Source organism: Pristiophorus japonicus, chromosome 3, assembly GCF_044704955.1.
Source record: "Pristiophorus japonicus isolate sPriJap1 chromosome 3, sPriJap1.hap1, whole genome shotgun sequence".
Lineage (NCBI taxonomy): Eukaryota > Metazoa > Chordata > Chondrichthyes > Pristiophoridae > Pristiophorus > Pristiophorus japonicus.
The window spans coordinates 121,668,060-121,684,634 of NC_091979.1; the positions used below are offsets into that span (position 1 = coordinate 121,668,060).

Here is a 16,575-nt window from a genome sequence, read left to right on the forward strand (position 1 = left end):
CTCTCCCTGGTTGGATTGGGAGCAGCCATAGCCATGAGGTATTTCTGTTGGTCTCAGGTCGACTTCAGTTGCAGGAATGCTGAAAATGAGCAGCTGCAGCTTGATAGAACCTTCCCTTTAGGAACTGGAATGAGCCAGTGTGAAGGATTGAAGGATGATTGCTGAATGCAAGTCACCTGAAATTCAGTAGCACTCTGGTGGTAGTGCTCCTGTTACACCCCACTGAGGTCATTAGCGCTTGATTTACTGCCCCCTTCCTTCCTGGGGCGTTAAAGCCCAATTTAGAAGAACTTCAGAATCCTTTGTGCCTGGCGCTTAATTTTCAAAATTTAAAAAGTTAACGCCCCAAATGGGAAACTACCAAATTTCTCCCCCTTAGAAAAAATAGAAATAAACCACAGGAAGACCGAAACTGCCTAGAATTAGACAAAAAGTGAATAGATCTTAAAGTGTAAAGCTTAATTTTCTACATTAATTTTTTTTTGCAGTTTTGATCATCGGTGTTGACTCAATTTTAGCTTTATTTGTAAAATTGTTTTCTTTATATGTCAAAATTGTGTGAAAAGTTACATACCAAAAAGCTGGTTTTCTTCACACAGCTGATTGTGCTTAGTAATAAATAATTCACTACATCATCAGATTTCAGATAAGGCTGAAACTCGTTATTTCAAAAGATTACAGATGCGAAAAAAATAGCCAAACTACCTTGCTGATGACATTATTCTGGCTCATTAGTTCATCAGAGATCTGCAATTTGTCAGAAAAGATTTTTTACTAACAGTTTATACCTACATTAATGCAACAGAATGATTTCCCCTGTGATGGTTACCAGTTCAATAGGGATAAAGAAAGTAAATCCAAAAAGTTCACCAATGATGACAGAAGCCATTAATTAGACAGAAGGAGAAATACAAAGTATGTAGCAGAGAAAAGAAAATTTAAATAGCCCACAAAACGAAGATATTAAAACAGGCGTAAGCCTTGTTTTTAATTTTTAAAAAGAGGAATAGAGTGCCTCCAGTCAAGAATTAGTGTTACAATCTGAATTTCTCCCAAACAGGTCATTTGGCCCAAAAGGTCCATGCCGGTGTTTATATTCCACTCGAGCCTCCTCCCACGCTTCTTCATCTAACTCCATCAACATATCCTTCTATTCCTTTCTCCTTCATGTGTTTATCTAGCCTATCCTTAAATACATCTATGCTAATTACCTCAACTACTCCTTGTGGTAATGTTCCACATTCTAACCACTCTCTGGGTAAAGAAGTTTCTCCTGAATTCCCTGTTAGATTTATTAGTGACTATCTTATATTTATGGCCTGTAGTTCTAGTCTCCCCCACAAGTGGAAATATCTTCTCTATGTCTACCCTGTCAAATCCCTTCATCTATCAGATCACCCTTGTCTTCTCTTTTCCAGAGACAAGAACCCCAGCCTGTTCAATCTTTCCTGATAAGTATAATCTCTCAGTTCTGGGTATCATTCCAATAAAAAAATGTTTGCACCTTCTCCAGTGCCTCTATATCCTTTTTATAATATGGTGACCAAATGTTCACAGTATTCCAAGTGTGTTTTAACCAAGGTGCTATACAAGTTTAACATAACTTCTCTGCTTGTCAATTCTAACTGAAGTGAACCCCAATGCTTTGTTTGCTTTTTTTAATAGTAACCTGCGTCACTACTTTTAGTGATTTGTGTATCTGTACCCCTAGATTTCTTTATTCCTCTACCCCATTTAGACTCTTACTGTTCAAGGAGTATGTGCTTCCTTCTTCTTCCTACAAAAATACCACATCATACTTACCTATATTGAAATTCATTTGCCAATTACATCCCCATTCTGCAAGTTTATTAATGTCTTCCTGTGTTTGTCGCTGTGGTCCTCTGTATTTAATACACCCTCCCCCCAATTTGGTGTTGTCCGCAAATTTTGAAATTGTACTTCCGATTCCACAGTCCAAACCGTTTATTTAAATATCAATTAATATTTATACATTATAGAAGAGGTGGGAGAAAGGTATGGGAGGGAGAAGTGATTGCAGAAGGAGTAGTCACTGAAACAAACTGTTGTTGATTGCAAAAACCGTAAAAAGGTGGAAGAAAAGATATAGAAATCCCAAAATCCAGTCTTGAAACTTGTACATCTGCTGAACATGACCCTGCTATGCGGATCTTGCATCAGTGCAGTATGAGGAGCACTCCAGAAAAGGTGGACCTGCCAATAAAGGATATCCTGGTCTGGATACAGAATATACATTATGTCTGACTGCATCAAGATATAGGACAAATGTGATGGTAACTAAGGGCCCAAGTTTCGGCCTCAGTTGCTCCTGATTTTTTGGAGCAACTGGTGTAGAACGGAGTATCTTAGAAATTCAAATTCTTGGCATTTAGTTAGAACAGTTTCACTTTGGAACAGAATTTTCTTTTCAAAAGGGGGCGTGTCTGGCCACTTACGCCTGTTTTCAAAGTTTCGGCAGTGAAAACTTACTCCAAACGAACTTAGAATGGAGTAAGTGAAGATTTTTGTACACTCGAAAAAACCTTGTCTACACTTTAGAAAATCAGGCGTAGGTTACAAATTAGGCGTAGGGAACGAGGTGGGGGGGAGGCGGGTGAAGGGAAGCCATTAAATTCTACAATCAATCCTTAGTTATACTCATACAAATATTATACAAATAAATCCAACCTGAATAAAAATTTATAACCAAAGAAAAGATTAAATAAACCATGTTCCTACCTGTGCTTCAGGCAGGCCTTTCATGTTGGAGACAGGCAGGGGTGTGGCGTCAGTGTCTCGACAGCAGCCCCAACAGCGGCAGCAAGCAGCCTTCGAGCTGAGCTGTGGTGCTGCAGGCAGGCCTTCATTCTGTTAGTGGCTGGCCGGCAGCCGAAGGATCAACACCGGAGGCACACAGCTTTTCAAGGGGGCTGAGGCCATTCGGCCATGGGATAAGAGCGGCGTCAGTGGCTCGACAGCAGCCGAAGGATCAACACCAGACGCACGCAGCTTTTCAAGGGGGTTGAGGCCATTCGGCCACGCTTAAGGGGCGGCGTCAGTGGCTCGACGGCAGCCGAGTCCTTTTAAAAATGGCCGACTGCCAATGTTTGTTTGACACTGCGCATGCGCGCACGCTCCAACGTGCACGCGCAGGGTTGCCCGCCCCCCACTACTTACAGAATCGGCACGAGTGTTTGGCTCCGCCCCCCGCTATGAAGAGCGCGCCGCGCCAAGCTGAGATCAAGCTCCGAGGAGTCGGAGAATATCGAAGTTTTTTTCTAGCGCACTTTTAGGCGCGAAGAACAGGCGTCCAGCTCGGAGGTGCGCCATTTTCGGTGCGGGCCGAAACTTGGGGCCTATCTGTTGCAACAAGACTAGAATACGCTGCCTGGCAACAATCAAAGATCGAGCAAACCAAGGGATAGTGTCCCACTGTCAAGCTATCGCGCTTGTTCTCGATCTTCATGAGACTTCAAAATTTTGATTTGTTTTTCATTTGCTGTTAGAACTTGAGATTAGGAATTTGAGATTTAGAACATTTTTTTTTGCACCTGCTTCATTGTTAGTTCATCAGATTTACTGACATATGCTCTCAAAAAGGCCATTACTACTGCAGGTTTTGTTTACAGCTTAAATTTTCATCAGGTTTCTGCTTTTCTTCAGTCAACCTTCTTGCTGCTTCCTCCCATTTTAATGTTAATCCCAGCAGCCTTGTTGCCAAATAATCTTCCCAGGTAAAGGTTGGGAAACTTCAGCTCTGGTTTGAGCTGGAAGCTATATTTAAGGTTAGAGTTAAAGTGGCTTTAGATTTAGGATTAGGGATGGGCATAAGATTAGGGTTAATTTTATTTCAGTGATGGGAGGTGTTTATTTGTTACCTCTACTCTACTATTCCAATGCTCACCTAGCCAGCCTCCCATCTTCCACCCTCCATAAACTTGAGCTCATCCAAAACTTTGCTGCTTGTATCCTAATGTGCACCAAGTTCCATTCACCCATCACCCTGTGGTCACTGGCCTATATTGGCTCCCGTTTCGGCAATGCATCAATTTTAAAATTCTCATCCTTGTTTTCTAATCCCTCCATGACCTCACCCCTCCCTATCTCTGTCACCTCCTCCGGCCCTACAACCCTCTGAGATCTCTACACTCCTCCAATTCTGACCTTTTGCGCATTTCCCTATTTTAATCACTCCACCTTTGGTGGCCATGCCTTCAGCTGCCTAGGCCCTAAGCTCTGACATTCCCTCCTTAATTCTCTCCATCTCTCAACTTCTCTTTCCTCCTTTAAGATGCTTCTTAAAACCTACCTCTTTGACCAAGCTTTTGGTCATATGTCCTAATATCTCTTTATGTGGCTCCATGTCAAATTCTCTTAATGCTCCTGTGAAGTGCCTTGGGATGTTTTACTATGTTAAAGGCGCTATATAAATGCAAATTGTTGTCGTTGTTATGGTTTAAATACAATAAAACATGGGAACTGGTTGTAACAAGTGGGAAGATATGTCCGAGCAAGTTGGGATCTATATGCAGGCCAATGTATTAAACATGAAAATGGCCTTATTATTGCAGCTGGCCTTTCTTGCTTCTAGCTATGCTGTTGCTGCTCACTGGTTTAAGAAGGTTATATGGACAGTCAAAGGTATACAAGTAGCGGCAGGCGCTGGCATCAGTATCCCTTCATAGGAAATTGCACTTTAACCACAGAAGCAGACGTTCCAAGGAAATACAAATAACCAACAAAGTGAGTCGTGGTCAATGATAACCTTGAACCATCTTCCAATTGTAGCTGTCCAGGATTAGACTGGGTGAGATATTGAAGTGCATGGGAAGTGAGTGGGAGAGTGGGATTAGACTGGGTGTGGATCGGCCCGGGACTGCAGCGGGCTGGAAGCGGGGAGACCATTCGGCCCAGGATTGAGGCACGCCAAGATGTTCGGGCCCCCGGCGGCATCCAGACCTCTCCCCAGCGGCATCCAGGCTTTCGGGCCCCCTTCGGAGACGACTGAGCCTCTACTTCCCCGCAGTGCTCCAGGTGTGGTCTAGCCAGGGCTTTGTACGTTGTGGGAGTACATTCAGCATTCCGGGTCCCTTCGGCCAGCCGGCCCGGCCCAACGACGCACTCCGGGTCCAACGACACACTCCGGGTCCCTTCAACCAGCCGGCCTGACCCAACCTCACACTCCAGGTCCCTATGGCCCAAGGGCCCGCCCCAGCCTTGCAGTCCGGGTCACCTCAACCAGCCGGCCCGGCCCAACGACGGGCTGTACCTGCCCTAGGTCGCTAGCGGTGAACACTAACTTTTAAACAACTTGATTTACATTTTAGACTTTTTTTATATCAACTTTTACCCAACTCTTAATCTATTTATTAAACCTTCAATCTACCTGTGTAACTTTAAAAAAAAAGAATTTGGAAATACTTTTAAACTCTTAAACTTTTAAAACAACTTGGAAACTTTGGGGAAATTTTTAACCTTGGAAGAAACTTTCCAATACATCCCTCAGAACCCCAGCGGACAGCTGACCTTTCTAATGCCTGCCTCCCAACCAAGCCTCGGGCCATCTACCATCAATGACACTTCTCAGCTCCCAGCTTGCGGCCAACACCTCACTGTAGGCAATTAGGCTTATACAGCAGTGCCTGGTCTCCAGTTGTCTTGGACCCCCTTGCCATTGGACCAAGACCTTGCTCGGCTAAGTCCGTGTGGGGTGGCTGGTCTGCCGCAGCCACCCCACGTTAAAAGAACTCACACACAGGCATCTTCCACTTCGCTAATATGAAGTTCGGGACCTGGAACGTCAGGACCTTCATGGACAATTCCAACAGCATCGCACCGCGCCGCCACAGTTGCCCGGGAACTTAGACGTTTTGATATTGACATCGCCGCCCTAAGCGAGACCCGGCAGGCAGAGGAAGGCCAGCTCAAGGAACATGGTGGAGGTTATACCTTTTTCTGGAAAGGAAAACCAGAGGAAGAATGCCGCCTTCATGGAGTCGGCTTCGCCATCAAAAATGAGCTGGTCAACCGCCTCCAAGACTCCCCCGGTGTGGTTAACGAATGCCTCATGACTCTTTGCCTTACCCTATCCCAGAACCAATGCGCCACAGTCATCAGTCATACGCCCCAACACTCGATGCAACGGATGAGGCTAAAAAGGGTTTTTATTCCAACCTCGAGACATCCCTGACCCATGTCCCCACGGGCGACAAATTGATCCTCTTAGGTGACTTCAATGCCAGGGTTGGTAAAGACACAGCCCTCTGGGGAGGCATGATTGGCAGAGAGAGGGTAGGGAAAGCCAACTCCAGTGGTACCCTACTCCTGACAAAATGTCTAGAACATGAACTTCTCATCACCAACACCTTGTTCCGCCAGAGGGACAAATATAAGGCATTGTGGCAACACCCTCGCTCCAAACACTGGCACCTGCTCGACTATGTCATCGTCTGAGCCAGGGATCGCAAGGATGTGCACATCACCTGCGCCATGACAGGAGCTGACGACTGCTGGATGGACCACCGTCTAATCCGATCCATCATCGACATTAACATAGCCCCCAAGCGGAGGGGACAGCAGAAGCAGTGCCACAAAAAAGTTAATGCCGGGGCACTTAAAAGACCCAGCTAAGAGTGCCCTGTACAGCCAGTGCCTCACAGCTAATCTGCCGTACCTTGATGACTCTGAGATGCTGAATGCCCACAGTGTTTGGTCTGCCCTCCAGGCCTCCATAACCAGTGCCTGTGAATAGACACTTGGTCACTCAATCAGAAAACACCAGGACTGGTTTGATGAAAACGATCAGGAGATCCAAGAACTAATAGATCGTAAGCGCAGAGCATTTCTGAGTCTCAAGCAACAACCCAATTTGGGAGCTGCAAAGCAACGTTACAGACAGCTCAAGGCTGAGGTGCAACAAAAAACCCGGGACCTAAAGAACAGGTGGTGGATGGAGAAAGCACAGGAGATACAACAACTGGCTGACAGCCACGACACGCGAGGATTCTTCATTGCAGTCAAGGCCACCCACGGTCCAAACTCCCAAGGCCCCACCCCACTCCTGGCCAAGAACGGGGAAACACTCATCAAGGACACCGAGGCTGTCAGGGCCCGCTGGAAGGAGCACTTTGAAGATCTCCTCAATCGAGACTCTGCCTTTAACTCAAGTGTTCTCAACTCCATCCCACAGCAAGCGACTCGCCACCACCTCAGTGAAACCCCAATGCTGCACGAAGTAGGCAAAGCCATAAAACAGCTCAAGAATAACAAGGCTACGGGTGCAGATGGAATTTCTGCTGAGGCGCTAAAGTTTGGCGGAGAGGCGCTGTTGGCGTGGATACATGACCTCATCGCTCTCATCTGGAGGGAGGAGAGCATGCCGGGAGATCGCAGAGATGCAGTGATCGGGACCATCTTTAAAAAGGGGGACAAGTCCGACTGCGGCAACTACAGAGGAATCTCCCTATCAGCCATTGGGAAGGTTGTAGCTAGAGTTCTCTTCAACCGTCTTCTCCCCGTGGCCGAGAAGCTCCTCCCGGAATCAAAGTATGAATTTTGTCGCCTACGGGGCACAACGGACATGATCTTTGTAGCGTGACAGCTGCAGGAAAAATGCAGGGAGCAGCGCCAGCCCTTATACATGGCCTTTTTCGATCTTACAAAGGCCTTTGACAACCGTGAGGGCTTATGGAGTGTCCTCTTCCATTTTGGATACCCCAAAAGTTTGTCAACATACTTCTCCTGCTCCACGACGACATGCAGGCCGTGATCTTACCAGCAGTTCCATTACAGACCCAATCCACGTACAGACCGGGTTCAAACAGAGCTGCGTCATCACTCCAATCCTATTCTCAATCTTCCTCGCTGCCAAGCTCCACCTCACAGTCAACAAGCTCCCTGCTGGAGTGAAACTAAACTACAGAACCAGTGGGAAGCTGTTTCACCTACGCCGCCTCCAGGCCAGGTCCAAGATCACCCCAACCTCTGTCATTGAGCTGCAGTATGTGGACGACACCTACGTCTGCGCACATTCTGAGGCTGAACTCCAGGATATAGTCGATGTATTCACTGAGGCATATGAAAGCATGGGCCTTATGCTTAACATCCATAAGACAAAGGTCCTTCACCAGCCTGTCCTCGCCGCACAGCACTGCCCCCCCCCCCCCCCATCAAGATTCACGGCGCAGCCCTCGACAATGTAGACCATTTCCCATACCTCGGGACCCTTTTATCAACAACGGCAGACATTGATGCGGAGATTCAACATTGCCTCCAGTACACCAGTGCAGCCTTCGGCCGTCTGAGGAAAAGAGTGTTTGAAGACCAGGCCCTCAAATCTACCACCAAGCTCATGGTCTACAGGGCTGTAGTAATACCCGCCCTCCTGTATGGATCAGAGGCATGGACGATGTATAGAAGACACCTCAAGTCGCTGGAGATATATCATCAACGATGTCTCTGCAGATCCTGCAAATCCCCTGGGAGGACAGGCGTACCAACACCAGTGTCCTCGCCCAGGCTAACATCCCCAGCATTAAAGCACTGACCACACTCGATCAGCTTCGCTGGGCAGGCCACATAGTTCGCATGCCAGACAAGAGACTCCCTAAGCAATTGCTCTATGCGGAGCTCCTTCACGGCAAATGAGCCAAAGGTGGGCAGCGGGAACATTATAAGGACACCCTTAAAGCCTTCCTGGTAAAGTGCGACATCACCACTGACACCTGGGAGTCCTTGGCCGAAGACTGCTGTAGGTGGAGAAAGTGGAGGGCGTTAAGCTCTTCGAATCTCAACGGCGTGAGTGTGAAGAGGTCAGGCGTGCATCGGAAGGAGCATGCGGCAAATCAGTCCCACCCTCCCTTCCCCCGACAAATGTCTGTCCCACCTGTGACAGGGTCTGTGGCTCTCGTATTGGACTGTTCAGCCACCAAAGGACTCACTTTAGGAGTGGAAGCAAGTCTTCCTCAATTCCGAGGGACTGCCTATGATGATAATGATGTAGCTGTCCAATAGCACGAGAGTAGAGAGCAGATCCACAGTCTCTACATCATAAGTTGGGGAGAGAAGGCTTTTTGCAATCATCTGAATGTAATATGTCTGTTACACAATCTGGATTTGATCCCCTGCAGACAACTACTGGTTGTCATGTTATAGCCGGACAAAAAAGCCAACATTGCTAACAAAAAGTTCTAATGAAAAGATTCCTATGTTCACTGAAAGTACTAAAAGTACATACTTTTTTTGAAAGGATATATTTGTTTAATTGTATGTGTTAAGGACCACTTGAAATTGGATCTGATGACAATATCATACATCTTGAGGGATATGAAATGAATACTTTATGGCCAGCAATGGAAGGTCAATTCCATTACCGTTTGCCCAAAGCAGAAACAAATTTCTGTTCAGTAATAGCTAAGTTTGTCAACTTGCCGATTGCTTTAGTTGACCGATTCTATGTTTTTTGGCTTGCTCAATTAATTGCACCATCACGTTTAGAATTGACAGTACTATACAGAAATGGCCAAAGAGCAGACTGCTCTTAAGGCCCCAATATTTATTAACTGAGATTCACAAACCTATTAGAGTGTACATGGAACTAATTTACTTTGTTAGCTACAGGCCAAACACATTATGTGGGGAGATCATTTGTGCTTGTAAGATACTGAATTGTGCGGTTGAGAGCTGCAGTATTTGACAAGCTCCTGACTGAGATACAACTGCTGGCTTAATAAATTATTTCATGCTTTTGACAAGATAAATGTTTTATTTATTCTCTAAAAACTAACCATAAATACTGTCCTGTGGCCTTTGCTTTTTAATGCAATTTTTCGTAAATGTTTTCAGAATACTGCAAAAAATATCCAATTTTGTAATACTATTAGTTACCCTGTCTTATCAATCTAAAAATGATTTTATTTTAAAGCTGAGGTTCCACCACGATGTCTAAACAGTCAATAAGATGAAAGCACCATTTGTTTACCTAGGAAGCTTTGAAGATTAAACAGTCTTTAATTGTTGTATAACTCTGGCCGAATATTTATTCTATAGGGCCAAGAGGCAATAGATTACATGCCTCAAAGTTTGATAGAAATTTGATCTCAACTGCTTAAAGACATTACCTCATAGAGGGGCACACATATCCCATCGATCCATTCCAATTGCAGTCTTGGAAGTTCATCTTTTCTATTACGATCAAAAATGGCCTGGAAACAATAATAATTAGGAATTACTTCTTGCTGAAGTCAGTCTTAATATTTGCTAAACTGTTTTCTGTGAAAATTGGTAAATTCTAAATCTGATTATTGATTCTAGTACTGCCAGCTATAGTATAGCGGCAAAAGGTTTTGGACTGGTTTTCTCTATATCAGATGCTGATAATAATAGAGATCTTGGGGTAGAGTTTCTGGGAAATTGCACCTAAAATGTGCTCGAAATTGCGCTGGTTAAGTTACAGTTCAGGTTTCTGATAAAAATCATTTAATCACAAATGTAAAATCTTCACTGAACCAATGCAATCAGGCAGTGTAACAGAATGTATTTGTTTCATTTTTTTTCTTTCCATTAAAATGTATTCCTTGATGTACTAAGAGTGGCAACCTGGTGCAGTTTTATTAATTCAGCTGAATATAGGTTTAATTGCAAAAATAAGAATTTTTAATGAGTGTCCGGTGCTCCATCTTTGAATAACGCAGTTTAAAATGACTGAAAACGACTTTAAAAAAACTATTCTGAACCATTTAATAGTTTCATTGGTGTACATTGTCAATTTATTTGTAAATTCATTTTTTTGGCAATGAAAAGACAATTAAAATGTACCTACTAGTACCTGTGTGCCTAAAAAAATGAGCACAATTTGAAGCGCCTTTCTGAAACAGCACAACTCAGGCAGGTAAGGGGACCCCAGGTGCAGTGCTGGAGGAGCCTCGGCCTTTACCCTTGTTCAACAGGTATAAGGTTCTTGCTGCCTGTGTGGATGAGGGCAAAGTCTGCAGGGTGGATGAGCAAATTGACCATGGCACCGTGGTACAGGTGGCCATTCAAACGGGGGGAGTAAAAAGGAATGTTGTTGTGGTAGGGTACAGTATAGTCAAAGGGATAGATACTGTTCTCTGCAGCCACAACCAGGAGTTCCAAAGGCTGTGTTGCCTGCATGGTGCCAGGATATCTCCTCATGGCTGGAGAAGAATTTGGAGCGGGAGGGGGAGGATCCAGTTGTCATGGTCCACGTAGGAACCAATGACACAGGGGGTACAGAGACGATTCACTAGGCTGATTCCGGAGATGAGGGGGCTACCTTATGATGATAGGTTGAGTAGACTGGGTCTTTACTCGCTGGAGTTCAGAAGGATGAGGGGTGATCTTATAGAAACATTTAAAATAATGAAAGGGATAGACAAGATAGAGGCAGAGAGAGAGGTTGTTTCCACTGGTCGGGGAGACTAGAACTAGGGGGCACAGCCTCAAAATACGGGGGAGCCAATTTAAAACCAAGTTGAGAAGGAATTTCTTCTTCCAGAGAATCTGTGGCATTCTCTGCCCAAGGAAGCAGTTGAGGCTAGCTCATTGAATGTATTCAAATCACAGATAGATAGATTTTTAACCAATAAGGGAATTAAGGGTTATGGGGAGCGGGCGAGTAAGTGGTGCTGAGTCCACGACCAGATCAGCCATGATCTTGTTGAATGGCGGAGCAGTCTTGAGGGGCTAGATGGCCTACTCCTGTTCCTAATTCTTATGTTCTTATGTTCTTAAATAGGAATGAGGTGCTGCTGAGAGAGTTTGAGGAGCTAAGGTCAAAATTAAAAAGCAGAACTTGAAAGGTAATCATCTCTGGATTGTTACCCATGCCACGCGCAAATTGGCATAGGGTTAAACAGATCAAAGAGTCAAATGCATGGCTCAAAGATGTTACCAGTGCTGGAGAATGAGGGAGCTGTTCTGTTTGGACTGTCTCCACTTAAACCGGGTTGGGACCAGTGTCCTGGCGAATCGAATAACTAGGGCTGTAGATAGGGCTTTAAACTAAAAATGGGTAGGAGGGGTCAGGTGAAGGGAAATTTAGAAATCTAAAGAGAAAAGTCAAGGCAATGGAGCAGTGTAGCATTTTGGGTAAAGATAAGTAGCGTGTGTCAGGAAGGAACGGAGAGTTTAATGGTAAAAGTGCATCAGCGAATAAGATGAAAGTAGGGAATAATGGTAAAAGGTTAAAATTAAAGGATCTTGATCTGAATGCACGAAGCATTTGTAACAAAATAGTTGAATTAGTAGCACAAATAGTGATAAATGGCTTTTATTAGCCATTACAGAGACGTCATTGCAAGGTGATCAAGGTTGGGAGCTAAATGTTCCAGTGTACTTGACATTTAGAAAAGACAGGCAGAATGGAAAAAGAGGGTGGAGAGATAGCCCTGATAATAAAGGATGACATAAGGAGAGTAGTGAGAAAGGATCTTGGCTCGGAAGATCAGGAAGCAGAATCAGTATGGGTGAAGATAAGGAATAACAAGGGGTAGAATAGCAAAGGGCAGAAAACACTGGTGGAAGTAGTATCTAGGCCCCCTAATAGTAGCTATACTGTTGGACAGAATATTAATCAAGAAAAAGTGGGAGCTTGTAACAAGTAAATGCAATAATCGTGGGGGGACTTTAGTCTTCATATAGACTGGGCAAATCAAATTAGCAATGGTAGTCTGGAGGACGAGTTCATGGAATGCATTTCAGACAGTTTCCTAGAACTATAGGTCATGGAACCAACCAGGGAACGGGCTATTTTAGATCTTGTATTGTTTAATGAGAGAGAGTTAATTAATAATTTCATAACAAAGGATCCTCTTGGGAAGAGTGATCATAATATGATAAAATTTTACATTGAGTTTGAGAGTGAAATACTTCAGTCAGAAATGAGTGCCCCAAAGTTAAATAAAGCCAATTACATAGGTATGAGGGGCGAATTAGCTAAGGTAGATTGGGAAATTAAGATTAAAAGTTATGACAATAGAAAAGCAGTGGCAAACATTTAAAGAAATATTTCAAAATGGTCAATGAATATACATTCCATGAGAAATAAAAGCATCACCGGAAAAGTGATCTATCCGCGGCTACCTAAAGAAAGTAAGGATAATATTAGATTAAATGAAGAGGCTTATAATGTTGTGAAGAATAGTAGTAAGGCTGAAGGTTGAGAGAGTTTTAGAAACCAGCAAAGGACGACCAAAAAATTGATAACAAGGGAGGAAATGGAAAATGAGAGTAAACTAGCAAGAGATTTATAAACATAATGCAAGTGCTTGTACAAGTATGTAAAATGGAAATGTATTGATCCGTTAGAGGCTGAGGCAGGTGACATTATAATGTGGACAATGGAAATCGCAGAGACTTTAAACAAGTATTTTGTATCTGTCTTCACAGTAGAAGACACAAAAAGCATACTAAAAATATTGCTAAACCAAGGGGCTAATAAGAGTAAGGAACTTAAAGTAATTAATATCAGTAGTGAAAAAATACTTAAGAAATTAATAGGACTAAAAGCCGACAAATCCCCTGGACCTGATGGCTGACATCCTAGGGTTGTAAAAGAGGTGGCTGCAGATTGGAAAGTAGCAAATGTAACCCCACTATTCAAGAAAGGTGGGAGAGAGAAAATAGGGAACTACAGGTCAGTTGGCCTGACATCAGTCGATGGGAAAATGCTGGAATCCATTATTAAGTGATAACGGGGTGCTTAGAAAAGGACGCAGCTATTTGCACGAGTAAAAAGCTCTGATTGGTCCCCTTGAAGGATAAGCCACACCCAGAAGTTTCTCTGAAATGAGTAATTAGAACCGCCCAGTGCAAGTTCTGAGTGACTTTGCAAAGTGTAATTCAAGCCATTCTGACTTCAAACCCCAGATAGGATAGAACTCCCCCATCTCAGCACAAGTTCCTGACTCCCTCCAGCTCAAGTTCATGCCCCCACCCCCCCCCCCCCACAGCTGAAGCTCCGTACCGTCCCCCAGCCCAAGTTCATGCAACCCCCAGCTCAAGTTCCTGACTTCCCAAGCCCAACTTCACGTCCCCCTAGCCCAAGTTCCTTATCGCACCCAACTCAAGTTCATGCCCCATCCCAACCCAAGTTCCTGACTCCATCCCAGCTCAAGTTCCTGACCTTAACCCACCCCCCGCCCCGTTGCGCCATAGATGGGGCATTGTGTGTAGGTCACGGATTGTTAACAGGTTCATTGGGTATGAAGTGAATAGCGACAGCATCGTGACTTCCGGATTTCTTCGACTCCAATTATGTTCCTTGTCACACATGCACTGAGCTTTCCAAGAAATCGGGTATGGGTGTAAAAGGAGTTAGATGAATGTGATCCGTCTTCTTAGTTCCATCTCTCCCCTCCCATCCCCTCTCCTATTTCCCCTTACTCTTCCCGTCTCTATCTCTCTCCCTCCCTCCCTCCCTCCCTCCCTCCCCAGTCTCTCCCTCCCTCCCCAGTCTCTCTCTCCCTCCCCAGGCGCTCTCTCTCGCTCGCTTCCCCCACCGCCACCCCCCAGTCTCTCTGATAATCTCTTCCCCCCAGACACTCTCTCCCCCAGTCTCTCCCGCTACCGCTCCCCCGTTTCTCCCCTCCAAATCTCTCTCTCTCCCTCCCCAGTCTCTCTCTTTTCCCCTCAGCCTCACTCTCTCTCTCTCTCTCTCTCCCCCCCCAGCCTCGCTCTCTCTCTCTGCCCCCCAGCCTCGCTCTCTCTCTCTCCCCCCCAGCCTCGCTCTCTCTCTCTCCCCCCCAGTCTCTCTCTCTCCCCCCCACCCCCCAGTCTCTCTCTCTCCCCCCCAGTCTCTCTCTCTCTCTCTCTCCTCCCCCAGTCTCTCTCGCTCTCTCTCTCCTCCCCCAGTCTCTCTCTCTCTCTCCTCCCCCAGTCTCTCTCTCTCTCTCTCTCCTCCCCCAGTCTCTCTCTCTCTCTCTCTCTCCTCCCCCAGTCTCTCTCTCTCTCTCTCTTTCCCCCCCCCAATCTCTCTCTCGCCCTCCCCCCATACTCTCTCTCCCCAGTCTCTCTCTCTCCCTTCCCAGCCTCTTTCTCCCTTCCCAGTGTCTCTCTCTCTCTCTCTCTCTCTCTCTCTCTCTCTCTCTCTCTCTCCCAGTCTCTACCCCGTCTCTCTCTCTCTCCCCCCCAGTCTCTCTCTCTCTCTCTCTCTCTCTCTCCCACTAGGGGGGAGGCCATCTTAGACTGGGTGTTGTGTAATGAGAGAGGATTAATTAGCAATCTCGTTGTGCGAGGCCCCTTGGGGAAGAGTGACCATAATATGGTGGAATTCTGCATTAGGATGGAGAATGAAACAGTTAATTCAGAGACCATGGTCCAGAACTTAAAGAAGGGTAACTTTGAAGGTATGAGGCGTGAATTGGCTAGGATAGATTGGCGAATGATACTGAAGGGGTTGACTGTGGATGGGCAATGGCAGACATTTAGAGACCGCATGGATGAACTACAACAATTGTACATTCCTGTCTGGCGTAAAAATAAAAAAGGGAAGGTGGCTCAACCGTGGCTATCAAGGGAAATCAGGGATAGCATTAAAGCCAAGGAAGTGGCATACAAATTGGCCAGAAATAGCAGCGAACCCGGGGACTGGGAGAAATTTAGAACTCAGCAGAGGAGGACAAAGGGTTTGATTAGGGCAGGGAAAATGGAGTACGAGAAGAAGCTTGCAGGGAACATTAAGACGGATTGCAAAAGTTTCTATAGATATGTAAAGAGAAAAAGGTTAGTAAAGACAAACGTAGGTCCCCTGCAGTCCGAATCAGGGGAAGTCATAACGGGGAACAAAGAAATGGTGGACCAATTGAACAAGTACTTTGGTTCGGTATTCACTGAGGAGGACACAAACAACCTTCCGGATATAAAAGGGGTCGGAGGGTATAGTAAGGCGGAGGAACTGAGGGAAATCCTTATTAGTCGGGAAATTGTGTTGGGGAAATTGATGGGATTGAAGGCCGATAAATCCCCAGGGCCTGATGGACTGCATCCCAGAGTACTTAAGGAGGTGGCCTTGGAAATAGTGGATGCATTGACAGTCATTTTCCAACATTCCATTGACTCTGGATCAGTTCCTATGGAGTGGAGGGTAGCCAATGTAACCCCACTTTTTAAAAAAGGAGGGAGAGAGAAAACAGGGAATTATAGACGGTCAGCCTGACATTGGTAGTGGGTAAAATGATGGAATCAATTATTAAGGATGTCATAGCAGTGCATTTGGAAAGAGGTAATATGATAGGTCCAAGTCAGCATGGATTTGTGAAAGGGAAATCATGCTTGACAAATCTTCTGGAATTTTTTGAGGATGTTTCCAGTAGAGTGGACAAGGGAGAACCAGTTGATGTGATATATTTGGACTTTCAGAAGGCTTTCGACAAGGTCCCACACAAGAGATTAATGTGCAAAGTTAAAGCACATGGGATTGGGGGTAGTGTGCTGACATGGATTGAGAACTGGTTGTCAGACAGGAAGCAAAGAGTAGGAGTAAATGGGGATTTTTCAGAATGGCAGGCAGTGACTAGTGGGGTACCGCAAGGTTCTGTGCTGCGGCCCCAGCTGTTT

At 45.3% G+C, this 16,575-nt stretch overlaps 1 protein-coding gene across 2 annotated transcripts in view; it reads right to left on the bottom strand.

Annotated features, from left to right (window-relative positions):
* pde11a (phosphodiesterase 11a) overlaps nucleotides 1-16,575 on the bottom strand; it is a 609,195-nt gene that overhangs the window by 91,056 nt on the left and 501,564 nt on the right. For both annotated transcript variants that reach the window (XM_070875770.1, XM_070875769.1), the window contains one exon: nucleotides 10,119-10,202. In XM_070875770.1, the coding sequence (XP_070731871.1) occupies nucleotides 10,119-10,202 (84 nt within the window). The remainder of the gene's footprint in view (nucleotides 1-10,118; nucleotides 10,203-16,575) is intronic.